At 37.2% G+C, this 22742-nt stretch overlaps 1 protein-coding gene across 6 annotated transcripts in view; it reads left to right on the plus strand.

Moving 5' to 3' along the window:
* EPHA7 (EPH receptor A7) overlaps nucleotides 1-22742 on the plus strand; it is a 166196-nt gene that overhangs the window by 128491 nt on the left and 14963 nt on the right. For 2 of the 6 annotated variants that reach the window (XM_014263537.2, XM_088053481.1), the window contains 9 exons: nucleotides 2293-2401; nucleotides 3098-3153; nucleotides 7006-7131; nucleotides 11282-11467; nucleotides 12027-12088; nucleotides 13099-13308; nucleotides 14403-14552; nucleotides 19010-19203; nucleotides 20303-20458. In XM_014263537.2, the coding sequence (XP_014119012.1) occupies nucleotides 2293-2401; nucleotides 3098-3153; nucleotides 7006-7131; nucleotides 11282-11467; nucleotides 12027-12088; nucleotides 13099-13308; nucleotides 14403-14552; nucleotides 19010-19203; nucleotides 20303-20458 (1249 nt within the window). Of the gene's footprint in view, nucleotides 1-2292; nucleotides 2402-3097; nucleotides 3154-7005; nucleotides 7132-11281; nucleotides 11468-12026; nucleotides 12089-13098; nucleotides 13309-14402; nucleotides 14553-19009; nucleotides 19204-20302; nucleotides 20459-21628; nucleotides 22393-22742 lie in introns of those variants that run through there. The other 4 variants (XM_005518212.3, XM_014263538.2, XM_088053480.1 and 1 more) reach the window with 4 other exon arrangements.

Here is a 22742-nt window from a genome sequence, read left to right on the forward strand (position 1 = left end):
GTGGATGGTCACTAGTGGGGCTCCCCTAAACTCAGTAATGGGGCTAGTCCTGTTATATTATATTTATTATGATATAGTCATAATATTATATATAATATTATAATATAATACATAATATATAATAATTATATTGACACTAAGTTGGACTGGAGTGTTGATCTGCTGGAGGATAGGAAATTCCTGTAGAGGGATCTGGACAGTCTGAATTGGTGGGCCAAAGACAGCTGTATGAGGTTTGTAAGGCAAAGTGTTGAGTCCTGCGCTTGGGTCACCACCACCTCATGCAACACTACAGGCCAGTAGAAGAGTAGCTGGAAAGTGGCTCAGTGAAAAAGGATCTGGGGATGCTGATCAACAGCTGGCTGAACATGAACTGTGTTCCCAGGTGGCCAAGAAGGCCAGTGGCATCCTGGCTTGTTTCACAAATACTGTGACCAGTGGGATTTGGATAGTGGTCATGCCTCTGTATTTGGTGCTGGTGAGGCCACACCATAGGTCCTGTATCCACTTCTGGGCCCCTCACTCTGAAAAGGACACTGAATTTCTGCAGTGTGTCCAGAGAAGGGTGACAGAGCTTGCAGCAGCACGAGTCTGGTGAGGAGAAGCTGAGGGAGCTGGGGTTGTTTAGCATGGAGAAATGGAGGCTCAGGGAGGAGCCACTCTCTAAAGGTGCCTGAGTGGAGCTCTGTGTAAGGTGGGGCTCAGTCTCTTCTCCCAAGCATCTAGTGACAGGACAAGAAGACAGAGCCTCAAGATGCACCAGGGGATGTCAGGAAGTTGTCACTGACCAGGTGATTTGTCGCTCTATTGGGAATGGCGAGAAGAGCGACACAGACTCTCTTGTGTGTTGAACAGGAGAGTTTTTTCTCTTAAGGTTTATTACCTCAGATCTTCTTTTATAGACTGATAGGTGAAAGTACAGAAAAGAAAAACTCTTACTGGTTAGTAAACTAACACATCACCATCATTGGTCAGTGGGGTACACCACCCCTCGACCTTCTCTTGCAAGAAAGCAAGGAACAGACAAACAGCACCTGCAAGGCTGTCTTCTATCTGTGAGGATTGTTTTAATTCTTCCTTATGATTTCCCAGGCCACTTTCTCAGGCGAGACTGAGAAAGTTATGTGGCCTGCTAATCCACAGGCACTGTGCTCCCTGCTTCATAGTTAGCATCCATAGTGATTAGGCGTTGGAAAGGGCCACCCAGAGGGGTGTTCCAAGTGCCACTCTAAGTGGCATTTACTGCTATGGTTTAGTTGATATGGTAGTGTTCAGTCAAAGGTTGGACTTGATGATCTTGGAGGTTTTCTGCAACCCAAATGATTGTATGATTTTGTGATTCTGTGATTCCTGCTGACTCTCACTTACGCAGTCCCTCATGTCTCATCCTCTATTCATCTCCTGGTTCAGATCCTCACTGTTACAAACCAGTGCATCTCCACAGAGTTCAGGAGACCTGTGCTTATTTAATGTGTCTGAGTACATAGCCACCCTTATTAGATGTCAGGCAAACAATGTTTTTAACTCAGGGTTTCTCAGGCTAAGTATTTACATCCTCAGTTTACATTAATGTGACATGTACACATTTGCATATATTAATAGAATTGGCACATCTGAATAAAAAGAGCAATAGTGTGGATATTTTAGCATGAAAATTCTCTGAAGCATGGAGAATTCCATTTTGTGTTAATGTGGAAGCACCTTTTTGTTGCTAACAGAAACAAATGGTAAGTAATAATGCCATTTACAATGATTAATAGCAGTAAGGGATTGAAGTATGCTACCTAGGAAATCTGTGTTAATAGTTTTTCAGCTCAAACATTTTTCTTAAAGACACTATTTCCTTGGAAACCCTCAAAGTCATATCAATGAGTTTTAGAGGGGAGGCTAGGAGCAGAGTTAGGGATTACCCTCCTGCTGTCCCTCCTTACAGGGATATCCAGGGCTCCCCTTTAAGGAAGGAGTCAAAACACATGCAGCAAAGTAGTAGTAGGGAGTGGAAGTGACTGATGCTAGTGGTGCTGGCTTTCAGCTAATGGCTGTACCAACTTGGTCAAGGAAATTCCATCTTGGCTTCTTTTTATTCAGTGTAGACAATCATTAACTCATACAGCATTTAGTTGAATTTCCAATAGAGGCCCTTCTTTAGACTAACTTTATCAATGGAATTGTTTCAGACAAAGGCAGTCTACAAAGTAGACAGTCAACAATTCATGATGATGACTTAAATTTTTGAGGTCCCTTAGCAGGGATTAGTTTTTAACTAATCTCAACTCTGTGCTCTGTTTGTAGCCACAGCTGTTTCCAGTGAGCAGAATCCTGTTATTATCATAGCTGTGGTTGCTGTGGCGGGAACTATCATCCTGGTCTTCATGGTGTTTGGATTCATCATTGGACGAAGGTATTGCATCTTTGATGGATGTAAGCACATCTGACACCACTCTTGTGAACACTTGAGACACAGTCAAACCTGAGATAGTAATTTGCAAAACTGAAACAGAAATAATTCTAAGTAGGAACAGTTTTCATTTAAATCCTGTTATCAATTATATGGTTTGTCCTTTTACTTTGGCACAATACTTGTATCAAGATGTTCTTTTTGTCCTATGTAAATGTGCTTTAAAAGGAACCCCTAGCAGGTTCTTTACCTGTACTGCTCAAAGTCTCTCTTTCTGTTCAGTTTTCTCACATGGAGAAGTCTGACACTTTATCTGATCAGCCTTTAAATGACTTTACATTCAAGAAAAAGAGACACAGCAGTAAGTTTAAGAATAACCTCATGTAAAACAGTGCTCTACTTTCAAGTTCTTTAATCCTCTGTTTTATCTGTAGAAGCCTTTTACCAGAACTAGAATTTTTTTCTCTAGGACCTGTCCTGACTGGTATTTGATACAAAAGCCTTTTGATTGCAACTGTTCATGATTTATTTAAAACTCTGCTGTCAATAGAATTATAGGTGAAAGTTTCAAAGGGCCTGCAGAAGTTAGGTGCTCAGTGCCTGAAAATCCCAGCCTGCAGAACTGATTTTGTCAGGACTTTAGATGTGAGGAGTAAATACTTATTTACTAGTAAAACTGGTGTTTTCCTTTCTTTTCAGGCATTGTGGCTATAGCAAAGCAGATCAAGAAGGGGATGAAGAACTTTACTTTCATTGTAAGTGTATTGCTTTTTTTTCCCCCCTTTCAAAAATTCCAAGTTGCAATAATGTAGACAATACCAAACCAAGACTCCATAAAAGATAATGCCATAGGAAATTCAAAAATGCTGTGTAAATAGTAAGTGGGAAGTTAAACACTGTAAAAATGTGACCTACACAAAAAGAATGCAGATTAAAGTCAACATTGCTCAGACAGATGGTTTTATTTCTATATATGTCTATGATATACTGTTGTTTTCATTCTGCATTTTTTGTTTTCTTTTCGTTGCTTTGAATACATGTTTCACATTGTCCTAATGATCCCTCTGGGGTGCAGTATTCAAGACACCTTTGCCTAAGCGACTTTTTGATCTTTTTACCTCAGGCAAACTACAGATTAAGAAAGTGAGTCACTGCATCACCCTAAAATGAAGCTGTTCTGCTCAAAAGCTGTGTTCTGCTACTGTGAATACAGTAGCACCATCAATATTTATAAAACATAATGTCCTTAAAATTAGAATATTTAATATGAAAAGAAAGGTCAGCCACTTCATTACTGTTGTGTGATCTAGACTCACTTGCCTAGCTAAGAATAGTACCTAAAGCCACACTTGCTAAAATCACATCTACGATCTCAACTTAAACTAGAACCCTGGGAAAACTCATTAAAACACATCTTTCTTGGGTTAATGACAATTGAAAATGGAAGGGGGATGTTTTAATCTGTTTCAGAATTAGACATTAACTCAGGAACTGTGTTAAACTAAGTTGCAAAATTATTTTGAGCAACCGTAATTGAAAAAAACACAGAATTATACTGAACATAAGTAAGATGCAGAAGAATGCCAGTCTTTTCAGTCTTCTCCCATACCTGATCACTCTCATATTAGTACATGCTGTTTAGTCATGCTGTGGTGTATTTAGCCTTTGTTGTCTTCCAATAATTGCAGTTGTAGCTTAAATCCATCAGATTATTATGGTTTTTTTTATGAAAGCAATAGGGTTTGTTTTGGATTTGTTAAAATCATGAGCTATTATCTAAAAGTAATGCCACATGGAAAAGGAAGTAGCCACTAGTCATAAATCCTAAGCATTTGTCAATGTTTTCATCTTTAAATTAATAGTTCTAGCTAAAGGTCCACTCAAAAGATTCTGTTTTACCTTTCTTTCCTGAAAAAATCGACTGGAAATTGATCACATTTCCCAAGTCTGAGTGTATGGCTATCTAAATTGTTTAAATGCAGTGAGCGTCAAACTAAGTAGTGACATCATTGCAGCTTTAGTCATTCAGTTCATAAACTGTGCCAGAAAGGTGGAAAATAATAATGAAATAAGAATTATCTATTACGCAATTTGCAGTGCGGCTGATTTTAAAGAATTAGTCAAAAATCTCATTTTACTTAAACGCTACTCTACTGGGAGTGATGGATTTGAAATTTGATTCTCATAATGCATTATAAGCTTTCCACATCTCCTGAAGAGCTACTACCTTTTACTTTTAAAGTCCCCATTATGTCCTTGAAGGAAAAGATCAACTATGTATTCTTGTATGTCAGTATACAAACAAAAGGGATACGCTAATTAAATAATTTTTACCTCCATTATTGGTGACTTTTTTTTTTATTTCAGTAAAAGTGTAAATTAATTAATTTGAAAACTTAATAATTGATAGTTGATTCAGAAATGGTGAGATTTTATTAGTGTTTCTTTCCCTTATTTTACTTTCAAGAAATCTGCTTATCTAGCAATTTAGCCTGAATATTGAGCATACACAGTCTTCCTTAAATCATGGCACGAGATAAAAGTTACTTCTTGCCAAAGTAGTTTTCCTTCATCTGTTGATTGTAGGTGTAGCATTTAATTTCATTTGATAGCCGTGTACAGAGTGAGATGGAACCCACCGCTGTGGTCACCAGCTTTGTCACAGAGCTGTGAACACCAGTTTGGTGTCCTTTTGCTCTGTAATAGCTACACAACATTCTTCTGCACTGAGGTACCAGACTGGGTTTTCAAAAATGTAAATTACAACAAGCACTTACGTAGAACAAAAACATACAAGCAAACATTTTTGAAAGCAGATTTTAAAGCAGTGCATTTAATGGACCATCATATATTTCATTTCAGTTCCCGTCATCTCTCTTTGACCTCAAGTGCTACACTTGAAGATACAAGTACAATGGAGGAGTTTAGTCAAGTAATTCAGATTTATATTTGGTTTCCTCCTCCCTTTTTCATCTAACAATGTCTGCAAATGCAGGCCAGCATTATTTCATGTTACTGTGCCAGGATGGCCTTGGCCTGTCAAAATGTTTTATGACAGCTTGAACAAAGAACCATCAGAGGCCCACTTGAGATTTGCAAGGTTACTTCCAATCCAGGCCCTTTATCACAAGCACAAGGGGATGTCTCCATCTCCTTGCCTTAAAGCTCTACTACCAGAGGTCAACCTATAGCTTAATTCTCATTTTGTCCTGTCTCTTTTGGTTTTAAGAAATAAATATTTATAATTTAAAAAAATCAGCGTACAAATTTCCAATACAACTAAAGAACATCCATTTAAATACATCATATGACAGATAACAGCATCTGGGCAACATTTCAAATGATTTCCCTGGCTATAAATTCTTTATATTACTGAAACAAATTCTCTAGGTTTGTTTTTGTTTTCTTTCTTATGGTTTGTGGATTTAGGTCATTAATACCATCTAAAACATAAATACAGATATATATATAAAACATTAACAGAAATACAAAACAAAAATACTCATGATTACTAAGCTGTTTTTCAATGTATTTTCAAATTTAATATATTTTATGTTAAGTTAGAAGAATACAAAGCAACTGAAAACTATATGTGTTTTGTATTGACTTTTGATCCTGTTCTTGTATATGAGTATATCAATTAACAAAGGAACATTTTTGCATTTTCATACTGAGTTTTAATTCACTGATTTAATTAAAGCTCAAGAGTGTAATCCTTGTGAGCAAATTTATTTCATAAATATTGCTTGATTAATAGATTTCCAGGGTTGTTCTGCTATCACCAGGAGTTTGTACTTTGACCAGAATAGCAAAAAATAATTTACCTGAATCATCAGCAAATTAAGGGAAAAAAACTGCATGCTGGCCAGAGCACTATGCTGCCTGAGCTGCACTAAGCATAGAGAAAGATTGAGCGAAAAACAAGTTGCTGCATATTCACTTAGGTCCTTGAGAGGGGAGATAATTGTGCCACAGAGGCCACTTTCCCTTCCTGTGCCTTTGCAAGTTGACTACAGGTGTTTTCTCATGTTCATATTATAGTGCAAGAAATACACTGAAGGATGCAATTTCTGAGTGCTGGGAGTAGTTTGACTATTGCCACACTCTACAAACAATATTATATTCAGTAGATTGAGCAAATTCAAGGGGTTGGAGAAACCTTTCAAATCCCACTAGAGGAGAGAAGTAACACAAAGAAATGCTGTTTACACATCTAGAGTGAAGAGGATAAGATGTCCTTATGCAGAAAAGAAACTTTCACTTCCTCTGCTGGTGTTACACCCTTTCCCCGCTTTGTTTTTACTCCCACTCAACCCTTCCATTTTATTCCATTAAGCACTATTTAATATTTATTATTTCTTACAGTTCAAGAGGACATGCAGATGCTAATGTTAGTCATTTTTTAGAGATGGGATTGTATATACTTCTGTCAGCATGCTTGCAGATGATGCCTAAAACTAAGGTTGCCTCTCAGAGCAGCTCTGGCTCAGGCGGCATGGAAACAGGTTCAGTCTTCCAAGGAGCACTCTGCATAATGAAATTCCTGGGCTGACTGCACAATAAGTGCTTTTGCTTCATCACAGTCATGCTTTCTTACATCATTACAGTTAAATTTCCAGGCACCAAAACCTACATTGACCCTGAAACCTACGAGGACCCAAATAGAGCTGTCCATCAATTCGCCAAGGAGCTAGATGCCTCTTGTATTAAAATTGAGCGTGTGATTGGCGCAGGTAAGGCTGCCGTGGCTTCCTGATTCAACTGTTCCATTTAGCCGGGATCGAAACTCATACATCATAATGACAGGCAAATAATTATACCTCAGGTATAGAAGAACTTTTTGCATTTGCCAGAGTGGTTAAGAGCAATGAAGCTGCGCTCGCTTCTGAAATGTAAAAACAAACAGGGGAAGAGCCCAACAACAACTGAAAAAACCCAAATAAATGAGTAAATTAAAAGTCTTGCTTGACATTGAAAGCTTATGGGTTTTTAATCAAGTATCTGCTGTTAAATTTGGAACTGGGGGGAGTGGGCTAGTTGTGCTGCCTGTTATTTACTGTTAGAATAAAGGCGTTAGTCATTTGTGCAAATTCTGCTCACTTGCCTTTTGCAAAGGGGCATTTTGACCTCTGCAGCTTTGTTCATGTGAGTAAGGAAAACTGGCTGCAGCCATTATTTAATAAATCTTAAATGGAGAGTAGGAAGGTCTTGTTTCTGTATAACAAAATCTTCCCTCAGGCTATTTTTTCTTCTACCATTTTTCTTTTTGATATTTTATGAATACAAAAAGTTATTGTTTAACTTCTTATGACTGATTGTAATTGCACCAGCGCTACATTGCTTTTTTTTTCTATTGAACTGTCTACCACCTACTTAAGCCATGGTGTTCATGCTCTAAAAAGGCAGTTTCATTTGTTTGCATTAATAAGATACGTGACATTTTTATTGCACTACTCCATGTCGTGAAATTAAGTTTCCATGAGTAAGAAAAATATCAAATACTTTGGATTCCTGGAGGAAACGTTCTTTTGCTTTCCTGTTGTTTTATATAAGTATTGGTAGAATACTTTTTAAATCACCCTGTAGTTTGGTACTGTAAATTACATATTGCGGTATTATTTAAAAACAGAAGAAGAAATATCTCTAGAATAAGTTGTTTTACTTGTAAAAAAATCTTTACACTTAGAATTCAGAATGCCTTTTTAAAGTAACTTAAGTCATGTTGAATCATGTCTTAATCAAGGAGTAGTACCATTGAAATTAACCACACTGCTGAGCAAATTATTCCTTCGATGAGTAAGAGCATAAGAATCCAGCCCTTGCTAACTAGTCATTTTTGTGATGCCAGAATGGCAGCATCTTTTCTAATAAATACACAATATGCAAGATTAGCATAGAAAAATTGCTGAGCTTTATATTTTGCTTTGAGTTAAAAAGCTACCAGCATAGCAACAGTTCGGAGCACAAAGATATATTCAGTTGGATTTTGCTAATGCCTTCTGAGAAAAATGCTGAAAACACTTGAGCTTCAGAGTATACAGTTTAAAATGCATTTTCACTGTTATGAAAAATTCCACAGTGTTAATTTTCTTGACTGCAGATGAATTTATTCTTGATTTTAATGAGTATAATTGATAGAAAAAAACAACTAACGTGTGTCAGTAGTCAATCTGAAGAAAGTTAATTGAGAGTGCAGTGGTGAAAGCATATTGTGTATCGTGTTTAGCTATGGCTTTAACCTGTTGATGTAAATAGCAAACAGGAGTGAAATGAAATGCAGTCCAGGAACAACAGAAGCAAACAGACCCAAAGCAGCAGCTGAAACTCATGCATCAAAGAAGAATATGGAATTTCTGCTATTGACAGCACCAGAAAAGCCACTTAGCAATCTCAGTATGCATCAGCAATGCTGGCCACATCAACTATTGAGTAGTGCCACGTCTCTCAGACACAAACAGGGTGCAAGTATGCTTGTGCTCAATTTGCATGAGGGATATGTGCTTTCCTTGCCAACGTTTTCATTACCATCCTGCTGTGGCCACCTGTCAGATACAGAATATGGTGTCCACTAAGTTAAGTTGTTCATACCACACATCCTTTGTTTTAGCCTCTGCTTTGTTGACATGCTGAGCTAGTGGCTGTGCGGCTGTGCAGTATTCCCTCTCTTGTTGTCATATTTTCTGGTTTATTTTTGGGCATCATTTCAGCTGAATATACTATTTTCTTGGGAATAAAAGTAGTTCATTGGCTAGCATCCTGGCCTGAAATGCATAACATACAAGCTGAAGTTTCTGGTTTGCCCAAGTGTGTGTGATCTGCCTTTGGAAATCAATCAAAATCAGATCGCAGAGAGCTGGAAAGGAGTTAAGCCTTAGTGTCTCCTGCGCCAAGTATCCTAATTACCTGGCTCTGAAATATCACAGGCACACAGACACACTCCTGTACTCGCGTCTTGTTTTCGGCATGGAATGAAGCAATTTCGGAAAGTACTGCTCGAGTAAATGGTTACCCTTTAGGTAGTTCTTGCAGCTAGGGGTTGTGAGTGAGGTGAGTGGTGAATTCATTAATAGTCATCCCTGTTGCTAATGAAGTGCAGGAGGGAGGTTAAGGCACCAAGGTAGGGACATCAGCAGCTAGTTGTTGTGCTTATAACGGCTGTACCTCGTGGCATTCTTAGCTCAGTGCCCAAGGATGGTTGAGGATAATATGCAAGCAGGAACACTTGTGTGGTCAATTAGCTTAGGTACAGGACGGTAATAGCAGAGGTATATGGACTTGATTTGAGCTAGCCTTGGTTCAGCTAGCTAAGAATGTGAGGGACAGGAATTTGATTCTATATGCAGTCATCTCCTAGAAAGTTTGTGAAAAGAGCCACACTGAGTGGAGATTTGCTCAAACAAGTCAGTTAAGAATGGCCAAAGGCATGGTCAAAGTTCTACCCTTCTAGATGAACTGTGAAGCCAAGATCCAGGTACTGCTTTTTTCTTTCCCAAAGCTTGATTTGGGGCTGATAGGAGAACAGTAGTGTTCAAATAATGACGGTATCATAAACAAGACTTTTTGAAGCCTATCCATTAAAGCACCTCACCATCTATCTCTTCAGGCACTCAGCCCAACTTCCAAGCGTACTTCCCCCCCACTGACAGCCAGACACTTTGCCAGTGTGCATGTCCACTTAAATCCTAATCCCACAAGGTTTCTCCCAAAAGGATTCTCTAATCAAGCTCTCTGTATAGGTCTTGTCTAGTTCAGTCATTTTTTTCAGCGCTAAAACATGTCTTTGATGTAGGTGTGTCTGCATACCTGTGTATACGTAACAGCTTAATCTTAAGACACTCCACAGGTATGCAGGAGAAAATATTCTGACTTGATTTGATTTGGAGGAGAGACTTGGAACCATATCCCTCAAAATCCAGATGAATTTGTGAAGTACCAGTTTATTAAATACTTTCGTGGTTAATCTTTCTTTTTAAAGAGATGTTGACTTTTATTCAGTAACATATATTACTACCCTCTTCTTCTATGTATACAAGGAGATTTCTCTTCCTGTCTGCAGAATTGGAGATCTCACTTTTGCTGTCTGCTGACACAGCTGTGATGCAAGGAACAATTCTTAAATCTTTCATAATCTTGTTAATAGTGAGGTAGATATATTGCCATTCGGCTCCACATCTCACATGCTTCCATCCTCTTTCCTGTCTGATGGAATCCAATTACTTCTCTTCCAGATTTGGTTGTTGGGGCATTTTTTTTTATATTTTTGCTGGCTGTTCGGTCTTTTTTATCGCAGGCTTCTTCAAATTCCAATTGTCTGTTAGTTTAGAACCTTTTACAAACTTGCAGCATTTGATTGTGTTTGTTTAATGTAACAAAATTGTTATAAGTCACACCTTTAATTTCATAATCTGTAAAGTAAATTATCCTGGTTTGAAGGTAATAATGTAGTGCTTCATTTAACACCATAAGGATGCTAAATTAAAAGCAGCTCTGCAAGAGCTACCTTTTGAAAGAAAAAATCCCCTTGCAACTAAAGATAGCAAGGAAACCACATAGAGCAGAATGACATTTTTTCTTAAGAATGGTGTTACTATTTCAATAATAGTGTTTTCTTATGAAAGCCACTTTTTTTTTTTCTCTTTTTAAAAAAATGCAATAAATTACTAACAAGTCTTTTAAAATATTCAAATAACAGTCCTGTCAGTTGGCTTAGCTGAAGTGTTTATTCCATAAGGGTCAGCAATTCATTTAAGGCGCATGCCAAAGGAATCCATTTCAAATATGAACACATTAAATTTAAACACACACTTAGGTGGCTATTTGAATCAAGGCCTAAAAAAAATACTGGTGTTCAGAGTAATTCAGCATTGATCTACTTCATTTTAGGAGAGTTTGGTGAAGTGTGCAGTGGGCGTCTGAAGCTTCCTGGCAAGAGAGATGTTGCAGTAGCCATAAAAACTCTGAAAGTTGGCTACACTGAAAAGCAGAGGAGAGATTTCCTGTGTGAAGCAAGCATCATGGGGCAGTTTGACCATCCCAATGTGGTTCACCTGGAAGGAGTCGTTACCAGAGGTAAGCAGCAGCTCGGTCTGTCAGTCAGATAACAGCATGACGGCAGAAATTACTCTGCCTTATTCATGGTCAAAGATTCAAATTATAAACAGACTGCACACTCCTAATGGATTTTCTCCTGATGCGTAACTAACTAAAACAATACTTAGTTTATGCTACAACCTGAGGAAAAAAATTTAGATGCACGCATGATTAAAAGATGAAGTACTTTGAAACATATTATTTCTCTAGTTTCATTTAGCCTCAAAGACCATGCAGAGAGATAAAGTTTCTCATGTCCTTTCATATTATCTGAAGTGTCATTATTCCAGAGTCCTGTTCACACAGCAGGAGTTAGGAGAACACACTGACTTTTTGATTTGTATGGTTCGATTTTATGAATCATGACCACTTTCCATGCAGATATTTGAGAAATTAGAGCTCTGTAACAGTGCTTGAGGGCTCAGAAATGTTCAATGTCTGAATGATTCAGTCCTTCAAAGGAATAGTGTGTGCTTTATCAAAAAAAGGCACTCCATTTGTTTTACAGTTCTCAAATATCTGCCTTCTTTTCTTTCAGGGAAACCAGTCATGATTGTAATAGAATACATGGAGAATGGAGCCTTAGATGCATTTCTTAGGGTGAGTACCAAAATTAAAACATATATAAGCATATTTAAAGTGACATATATTATATATTGACACTTTTAAAAATATGTCTTATACCTGTGCATATTATTTAATTAAATATAATTAAAATATATATTATATTTGTATTGTGTTTATATTTATTATTAATATAATATTATTATATTATGTTTATTATATTTACTTAAGTATAATTAAAATGGTTTTCAGTTTGAAATGGAGTTCTGACAAATGCTAGCAGGTTCTCTATGCTATTTCAGCAAAACCAGATCAGAAATTAGAGGATCAGACAGGAACATGTGGGAACATTCTAGGAATTTATGTGATTTAATGTGGCATAGACATGGTGGGTGTTATTATAGCCACCAGTTGAAATTAAAACTACTGATACCTGAAGCCAGATCTTCTGCCTTTTGGAAGCAGAATTTTACTGTGGCAGCATGGTGGAAATCAGCATAAAAGAATCCCTAAATGAATTATGATTCTGTTTAAGAGATGAACAAATAAAGAATAAATGTGCATTCAGAACAATTCAGTGTTTTTTAAGCGTGTTCTGAACTCGCCAGTTCTGACTCCTTACCAGGTATGCATGAACAGATTTTTTTTTTTAATATGCTCCAAGCTGTGAATGAAAATTTTAAGTAGCTGGGGTTACAAAAAGGAGATAGTTCTTATTTTCTTGATACAAATAATTATTCTGAGAGATGAAGAGCATAGAAGCAAGCTATAATAACATTAGGAGATCTTCATTAGCTAATCTCTCTTAGAAGTGACTAGCCACAAGTTAGCGAGAAATACGTGGTGGTTAGCAAGTTCTGTTACTATCAGTGCATTAATTATGCACACATTTCTTAACTGGATACACTGCTTTATCTCTGAAGGTGTGTTTGAAGTGAGTTTCTCTGCCACAGAAGGAGTAAAATAAGTGGAAAGCTGAAGTCGTAAAACTAATTCTTACTTCTCAGCATTACTAACAAGAATTGCTGCTCCTTTCTTCTCTCCAGAAACATGATGGGCAATTTACTGTTATTCAGCTAGTGGGAATGTTGAGAGGAATTGCTGCTGGAATGAGATATTTGGCCGATATGGGATATGTACACAGGGATCTTGCAGCACGCAATATTCTTGTCAACAGCAACCTTGTTTGTAAAGTATCAGACTTTGGCCTTTCCAGAGTTATAGAAGATGATCCAGAGGCTGTCTACACTACAACCGTAAGATAAATCAATGGGTTTTAATATAATAATAATTTTGAGATCTGGTTATTTAGAAGAAGTGTATCTTCTGGACAGTTTAGATATGGAAAATACATTAATTGACGGGGGGCTGGGTGGAGGTTAACCAGTCAAAAGGAAGAGTCTCTGCAGAAACCTGTCTCTGATTAGGAGATAATATTTTTGTAAGAACATACATTTTTATTTGACAAAGTACTAAAAATTTTGTACAGTATCTTCATTATTCCATTCCTCCTGATTTTCTGATTGAACAAATAAGGAAGTTTTACCCACAAAAATTTTAAACATCTAATTTGCTATGAGTCAATTAAAATATTTGTAGACTACTACTATTTTGCAGGCTAGATTTTATCTCACTAAAGGGTTGACTAGCTTGAGGCTAATCTGTGACAAAGCTCACCTCCTATATTTTCCCTTGCTTTTGGGTGGGACGCTTTTCTTAAATATGCATTCATCAAACACACTGTGCTCTTTATTCTTTTGCTGAGCCATCTCCACATTCCCACCCATGGGGCCTCCCTGTACCTGTTTTCCCATGCTGAGGGAAGGAGGGGCCCCTGGAATCTGCTCCGACAGGCACAGGGATGCAGGAAACCACACCGGTGTTCACGGCTGTCACTCCTGCCTTTGGGCTCTAAGTGGGATCATGGTTTAAAAATGTCAGACCAAGATTTCAGAGGACATAAATTACAAGTCAATGGGATGGATATGCCCAGGCTGGGATTCCCCTCACCGAGCTTTAGGCAGCCAGGAGTTAAACAGCTAGTGTACATCAGAAATCTACGCTGCCCTTTAAAATCAGTGGAGGGATAATGAATTTCCAGAGAAATTCATCCAACTTAGCTTATACAAGTATCTAAGTATTAATATTCGAAGTGTTTTAAGATACTTCCTTAGGCACCTCTGAAAATTCTTCAGTTGGTCAACCATAGCAGATTGTGTAAGTGCTGCTCTGCTGCTCTTGATGTTGTTAGAAATAACTATAAATTCAGTCTATGGAAAATGATTCGAAAATTCCATGGGTGAAAAAGAGAAATTTCTTCCTTTTTTTTTTTTTTCTTTTTTTCCAATAGGGTGGAAAAATTCCAGTGAGATGGACAGCTCCAGAGGCCATTCAGTACCGCAAATTTACATCAGCAAGTGATGTGTGGAGTTATGGAATAGTTATGTGGGAAGTAATGTCTTATGGAGAACGGCCTTACTGGGACATGTCAAATCAAGATGTAGGTTTGTCTGTTCTTGAGTGTGGGTGTGTGTCAGTAAAACAACAATTACATATTGTAAACACATACATACTTATTTCACTATAAATGCATAAAATGTTGGTTTAGAAATAAGAGTTATCGAAGTACTGTGTGGTTGTCACAAAATGAAAAATTTACAGAGCTTTCACTCATTACTAAAATCAAAATCTTTTTTTTGCCACATATTTATTGTAGATTTCTGTCCTAAGTATCAATTAAAACTGGAACATCAAAAATAGTAATATGGGCTCTTCACTATGCTTAAGCATGGAAAGAAATAATGTTTTTCCAATAAAAAATAATTCTGAGGTTTCTGACCTTAGAACAATGATTAATAATTTGAAAAAAGTTGTTAAAAAGTCTGAGTGGCAGTTAATGACCTACTTTGGCTTTTTCAAGTTAATTATGCTGATTTAACAGTACCCTTGTTTGCATAAAATATGATCCAGAGCAACAGGTCAGCAGTAATAGAACAGATGGGTGTTAATCTTGACTTCTGACAGGAGTATCTATTAAAATAGAAATTACACAGGAAGAAGCCATACAGGTGTGAAAGATGTCAGAAAGAGTCTCATTTAAAGTTCTTCAGGTGGGTGCTTGAGTAGGTTTTTAATTGTTATTTTAATTTTTGATTGAATGATCAGCATCAAAGCTGAAAAAAAAAAGATAAAAGTGTAGATGATGAGTCAGTTTGGCACAGTGCAAAGTTGTTAATATTTGACAGGTCTCAGTGTCAAAGATTTCATGGACTGTCAAAATATGGGCAAACAAGTCCTTGGGGCAGAGAAAGAGAAATATTTACATTCCCCAGACACCCAGTAGAGTTTCATTTCTTTTGACACCTTCCTTCTGTACTAGATTCAAACATAAAAGAAGTCTGACAGGAATATAAGATGCCTCAAAGGCAAACCTTACCTATCTTTCAGGGAACAATAAGGAAAAACTTTCAAATAGAGGAGAAATTTTGATATCTTTATGCTTCTTATTAGATTTGGAAAAGTATTCCTTCTATTGAAAACTGTATGTAAAGCACGTAAGTGAGCCTCTTTCAAAAAATAGCAAATTTCATCCCTTTTTAGCATCTTTCATGATAATCTTCAATGCCACATAGTTAAAAAATGCATCAATTGCTTGGTAAAATAATTCCAAATATTCTTGTATGTTGTGATCTTCAGGCATGTTCTCCCATACCATAAATGTATTCTACTGATCCCGTAGATAATCTCTGATGCAAAAATTTAGAATCACCTAATGATTTCTTATCTATTCTCCTTCAAAGTCACCAGTTGGAGTACTAAACAGGAATGAAAAATTCTAAATGTGTTCTTCTAATTTTGCACTCAGTTTTTATATTTTAAGTGTATCATTTTGCCTAAAAGTGGATGTGGGTGTAGTCATAGAGCAGAACAGATCTCCTAAATAATGGCCCTCCCTGACTTTGGATTTTTAGATAGCATTTCTTTCATTCCCTTCCTCCTTTAAGTCATTGCTTTAGACTGATGGAGGATACATATTTGCATTGTGAACTCTTTTCAAGCAAAAACATCCTTTTAGCAGTGACCTGGAGCTTGGCTGCGCCAAAAGAACATCATCATCCTACAAACTCCCTTCAAAGGTACAGCAGGCTGAGCACAGATGATAGGCAGAGTTGTCCCAACTTCCCTGAGCAGTGGGCTTGCCTCAGCTTAATCCTTGCTAGTAACAGAGCCCTCAAACCCCCATCCCCCTGCTAGGCTGCTGATGTCCTTTCTCTCATTTGGTTTCTGACCCCAGTGCAGATTAGTTCTTCAGAAAAGGGCAAGGCTGTACTTCTGTATTTCTTACCATTATTATCATCATTAGTTTGTGTTCTTAATATTATATGACCACAGTCAGAGTTACAACATTACTTTGTCCAGTTACCCATATTTAATAATTCCTTGTTGGCATCCAGCATATAAAGTGAACAGACCAGTCCTCTTCTATCCCGCTTTACATCCTCAGCCTGGTTATGATAAAAGCATAGTCTTAACAGTATTCTCTTTTACTCTTTTTGCTGCAAAAGTAGAACTACAAAAACAATTTGTGGGAAGTGTAGATAATATAAATCAATTCCATTAGTAAGAACTCCAGCTGTTTTCTCTTTGTAGATTTGCTTATTTAAAAAAACCCAAAAATTCTGCATCTCATTTTCTTTGAGTACTGATGTTTTGAACCACACCTCATCCTTTCTTTGCAGAGTGGACACTTGTTGTACTTTACTTACCAATATTTTAAAATATTTTTTCAATGTTTTGGATATTCACAGCAATTCTATCCATCTCTAGCTGACTCATTATTTTATATTTCTCAGTTTTACCATTCTTGCTCAGAGTACACATCAGAGAAGCTGATTCTGAAGTAACACCAAAGCCTTTCAAAAACAGTATAATCTTGACTCCCAGTCCTCTTCAGATTTCTCTGCAGTTTGTAGTGAATGGGGAAAACTCCTGTTCTGATCCCTTCATTCATGTTTTCACTCTCCCTTACATTCTTGGATATATTCTTATATTGATAGTTTGCTAATTATAAGGCTATTAGATATTTTGGTGGTTTTACTGTTGTTGTTGGCACCTACTTTTTCATTTCTCATTGGTGAGTTTTGTCTTCTGACCTCTTAAGGAGCTACTTAATTTGTGGTAAATCATACATAGCATGCTCAAAGTGTTTAATACCTTTTGCCATTTAGAGGATCAGAAATGTCTGCATTACTTTTCACAGCACAGTAATTGTCCTGTACACACTGTAGATTATTTTTCACCTTGATTCCACTACTACTTCTAAACATAAGGTGCTGTTCTTTTCTCTTTCCTCTTGATATAGTTCTAAAGGATCTTACATTTTACTTTTAATGTTTTCTTTACTCTGTAGCTCTGTTCTTCCAATTTCCCTGTTCTTCTGCAGAAAACCTTTCTCCATACCCTCTCTGACAGAAAACTTCAACGTTTGTAAAAGGTCACTGCACTCATTCTTCAAGGTGTGGATGTTTCTGCAGGAATTGAATATTTCTCAGTCATTTTTGAGCTGTAGGACAGTACTGTCATTCTAAATGTTCAGAGAGAAAGCTGAGGCCTAGGGAGATGAGGCAACTTCCCTGAGGTCAGAAGGACATTCTGTAACACAAAACTGTAGTCAGTGCCCTACCACTGGTCTATGCCTTCTCTTTTCACAAAATTTCTTTTATGCAAAAGGTTTTGATACAAAACCTGGCTGGATTTCAGCCAGGTTTTTGAAGGTCGTTCTGTATTGTCTGCGGTTCTGTCTACTTTGCAGTCTACTCCTTTTGCGTTTTCTCGCATGACCTACAGAATATTTTCTTTCTGAGGTTATTATTTTACTGAAACTTGGATATTCACCAGCTTTATTTATCATACCAGATCTACTTCCCAGAGCTACATCTAGAACAGCTTCTGATCTTGCTTTCTATACAAAATGAGGGAGAAAACAGTCCTATGCACTCCCCTTCAGGAACAAGCACCCTTCTTTAGCAATTCTAATGCTGCTGTGTCAGTCAATGTCAGTATACTTGAAATCCCCCATGAACAGTGTTTTAGCCTTTTTTCACTAGCTTTTCTTATCTGCCTTACTTCCTGATGTGCTTTTTTTTATTCTGCCCTCAAGGTTTACAGCAGTTTGCTGTGATTTTACTTTATCCATTTTTATTTTTTACTTAAATCCAAATGGACTTGGCTAAGGAAGTCAATGGGTGGGTGTAATTCTTGGTTCAGACATTTATGCTGTCCTTTGATCATATCATCATCTAGCAGCATCTCTTATTAAATCTGTCTTTCTGTGATATATTAAAATAGCATTTACCCAGGTCTCTCTCTCTCACACGGCACAGTTCTGCTGCTTTATCATTAATATAACATGGCTAGACATGGAATACAACTTTTTTCCCTAACAATTTCTATCTGCTAAACATTTTTCTTGGATCCTTTTATAATACCTTCAGGCTTCTTGTATTTTATATGTGCATGCACTGATATCCATCCATTTAAAAGTCAGTTGCTTCTACCACACACTCTTTCATAAAAACCTTGGGGCTAGTAATAATGCTTTCTGAAATAACTCCATTTATCAATCTATCTGTTGCTCCCTTGGTGAATTTAATTGTTGTTCCCTGCTACTCACTTGTCTAGGTAATACAGCTATGTTCTGCACATATAGAACAATATGCTTAATAAGCCCAAAGATAAAACTGGGGAAATTATTTGAAAACCTAAAGGCTAGTGTCAAAACAACAGACTCATGTTTTTGCAACACCAATAACAAATTTTATTGATTATTTTATTTTATTTTATTTTATTTTATTTTATTTTATTTTATTTTATTTTTCTTAGATATTTGAACTGGGCAGCAGTACATATTCTTTAAATTACTGTTGATGAAAAATTATTAACTATGTTGGCTACTAGGTTATAAAAGCAATCGAAGAAGGCTATCGTTTGCCAGCACCCATGGATTGCCCAGCAGGACTGCACCAGCTGATGCTGGATTGTTGGCAGAAGGAACGTGGTGAAAGGCCAAAGTTTGAGCAGATAGTTGGCATTCTGGACAAAATGATTAGAAATCCAAACAGCTTGAAAACCCCACTGGGAACCTGTAGCAGGTAAGAAAAGGTTTAGTGTGTGTTCTTATGACGGTGCACATGGCTGGGCTCTGAATGTTCTGCTTGGTGGCTGGTTCCAGTTCACACTTACTTCATCTGTCTTTCAGTTCCTTCTTCTTTCTGTTCTGTGTTCTCTTCCCTCATTTGCCCTTCTTTTTTACCATGTTAAACAAAGCCAAAAAAGGACTTTCATAGAATAAAGAAAAGCAACCAAAATAAAGTAAATAACTAACACATTTCTCAGTAGACTACTGCCTGCTCATCACTCTTTCCGTACTCTCACCACTAGTCTATGTTTTCCTTGTTTCTTAAAATCATAAAGTCTGGAGGGCAAGGATCATTGTCTATTGTAGTTTTATATGATGCATCCCTTGCCCTAGGAACTGCTGCAGTAGAGATAGTAATTAACAGTACTCATGCTTGGCCAATGTACCTTGACATGCTACACTCTAGATTTTTATCTTTCATTTTCTGGCTTTAACTCCTTTCAGTGATTGCATCTCATTGTATTTCATGATGTAGTTTTTAATGGCTTCTTCATAAATTTCAGGTGAATTATTTAATCATGGTAATCTTTTGATCTGCTAGCTAGACCACTGTACTAGGGAATCAAATGGCCTGTGTTCTGCTCCTGATTCTTCTACTGACCGATTTGCTGTGTGACCTTAAGACTTGTGTCTCTGCTCTTCCCTTGTCTTTGTTTTGTCCCATCCAATTAAAAAAATGGGAATAGCTACTACTATATTTTCTAAGATGCATAAAAGAATAGCATCTATATTTTGCTCAGCAACATAGAGACAGCTGCTGTCATGCTAGGTAATAAGGTTGATTTTCTGTTGGTAACAGTAGTCCATTAGGCTGATTTTGCTCACTCTGACCTTTCATCTTTTATGTGAATAAGCTTAGGAAGCACATATTGTGAGCTACAGAGCAGTCAAGAACTATTCACAGAATAATCTAAACTGTGTATAAAGGCCTATTACTTTCTACTCTTGACATTTTTAATACCCAAAACTTATTTGACTCTCACCTTGCTAAATACTCCCTGATGTTTTACTCTCTTTGGAAACAACTTACTTTCCTTTTTCCTTCTCCATAGACCAATTAGCCCTCTTCTGGACCAGAACACTCCCGATTTTACCACTTTCTGCTCCGTAGGCGAATGGTTACAAGCTATTAAGATGGAAAGATATAAGGATAATTTCACAGCAGCAGGCTACAACTCTCTTGAATCAGTTGCCAGGATGACTATTGAGTAAGTTAGTACTGGGCATGTTTAACTTGCATTTAGGGAATTTCTAGGTACAATAATACACAATGTTCAACTCCAAAACTTTACCCTGAGTACAAACATGGTACTTGGGATCAAACCAGACATTTTAGCAGCTGATGGTGTTGTATTAGAGCATCTCATGAAAGGACAAATACCCTGCTACCTCTGTGTGGCATCACTTTTTTCCCTGCTTTTCAGACCAATTAAAATAACACCAAGGGACTAGAATTTGAGGGAGAATGTGGCCCCTTCTAAAGTATGTTTGTATAGGAAAATGACCAGTTTTGCCTCCACCACCTAATGTGTACCTTTTTCCCAATGTCTTCTGGGAAGATGTGGAATTTTCTTCTAAATGGCTGGGGACTGTCTGTGTCCTGCTAGACAGGACTTTGCATCAGGAAAGATGTCTGTAGAAACAATTGTCTGAAGGCAAACGTGGCCTGTATCAGTACTGTCATCTTAAAACAGGTCTTCTTGGTACCCTGCAAACAACTTTCTTGTCCTGGTGGTTGCCAAGCACATGCAATTTCTCTTTGAGAGCAGTGGGTTTCTAAACAAGTTTCTAACCTAATATTCTCAAGATTTCAATCCTATTCTTATCTGCCTGATATCACTAGGGGTCTCAGCCTATAGCTTGGGAACTGTCATCAGAGTCCACAAGCTTCTAGCATTAGCAGGGGCTGAGTTGAAACTGCTGCTCCTCGTTCATTTGCATGATGGGTATGTGTCATTATGCAAAGACATTTAGGCATCTCTTTAGGAAACAGACTATGATCCCCAAAATCTTGTATTTATACATAACTTTGTCCTGAGAACCACTCGAAGCATTTTACAAGAGAAGTGTCTTTGTCTTCGGGTGTCCTTAAAAAGCTACACTAAAATATTATAATAATGTAAAACACACTGACCTCCTTCTCAGATGTGGAGACCCACACAGTGTAATTACATGACACTTGCCATGTACTTGCACTTGTTGCTGAGAGGTTGAACAGTGCCTATGTGAACTTCCCAGTACTGAGCTGAGGTCACGGCGTAGCTTCAATGTCAGAACCCTGTAGTCCAAACTACTGCGTAGCTTTGCCTCACAGTTAAATACCATACAGTAGCAGTCTAAGTTGAAAAATTAACAATGTACGCATTTATCTTCCCCAGGGATGTGATGAGTTTAGGGATCACGTTGGTTGGTCATCAAAAGAAAATCATGAGCAGCATTCAGACTATGAGAGCACAAATGCTACATTTACACGGCACTGGCATCCAAGTGTGATAGACATTTCTCCCTTATGAGGGAGGTGACAGACTGAGAGAACAGCACTGGCCTTCAGTATATATGAAGTGCTGCTAGAAGACACTTGATTTCCTGGGTCCTTCCTGCAGTGAATAGAAGAGCTACAAGAAGCACCTACAGACTTGAACTCCTAAGTGCCACCAGAATTTATGAAAAGGGAATTAGGATCCACCAGTGGTGGCAAGGAAAACAGCAGTGACAATAAACAAAGTACTACCTGAATAAACATACAAACACCTTGAGCTCTCTAACCTCCTTTTTATCTAATAGACTTTTTAAATGTACATAAAAATTTAAAAAAGAATATATTTGTCAGATAAAATCATGATATTATTGTTGAATTCAACAAAATATTTTCCTTAAATCTGTGATTTCTGAATCTTTTTTTAATCATTTGTGTTTATTCTTCATAAAGACTTTCTTTTAGTATGATGTTTATATCTTTGGACCTTTTTAGTGCTAATTCAATGACACATTACTACACTGGGTACCTCTGAAGGATTATTTGAGTTCCTAGGGATTTAAAAAGCACGACCAAGCAATGTATATCTATCTGAACTTTGGTATCCCTTTGTGCCATTTCCTTTTGTTAAATCAACACCGTATTGACATGGCTAGCTAATTGGCAGGGAGTCAGGAAAATGCAAGTTGCCAAGAGCTCTGATATTTTTTAAATAATTTTTTAAGGTTATACATATGCTATCTTTTAAAAGAAAATAAAAGAGAAAAAAAAAGTAAAGAAAAAGAAAAGCAATAATGACCCCTAAGTAGTTCTAGGCACTTTTAGCAAATTGTTTGCAAGATGATTTTAATGGACTAGAGTTAAACTGAGATATATTCTAAGATGTAGATCTACAACTGTAAACCTGCTGAGACACAGCATTGAATGGACAAGCGATTGTAGGAGTGTCTCAGAGTATGGGTGCAGTTCTCCAGTGTTACCTAAACCATTTAATCTGAGCACATCACATTTTTTTC

Source organism: Pseudopodoces humilis, chromosome 3 (assembly GCF_049639895.1).
Source record: "Pseudopodoces humilis isolate 2021_Gansu_Grassland_sample_001 chromosome 3, ASM4963989v1, whole genome shotgun sequence".
Lineage (NCBI taxonomy): Eukaryota > Metazoa > Chordata > Aves > Passeriformes > Paridae > Pseudopodoces > Pseudopodoces humilis.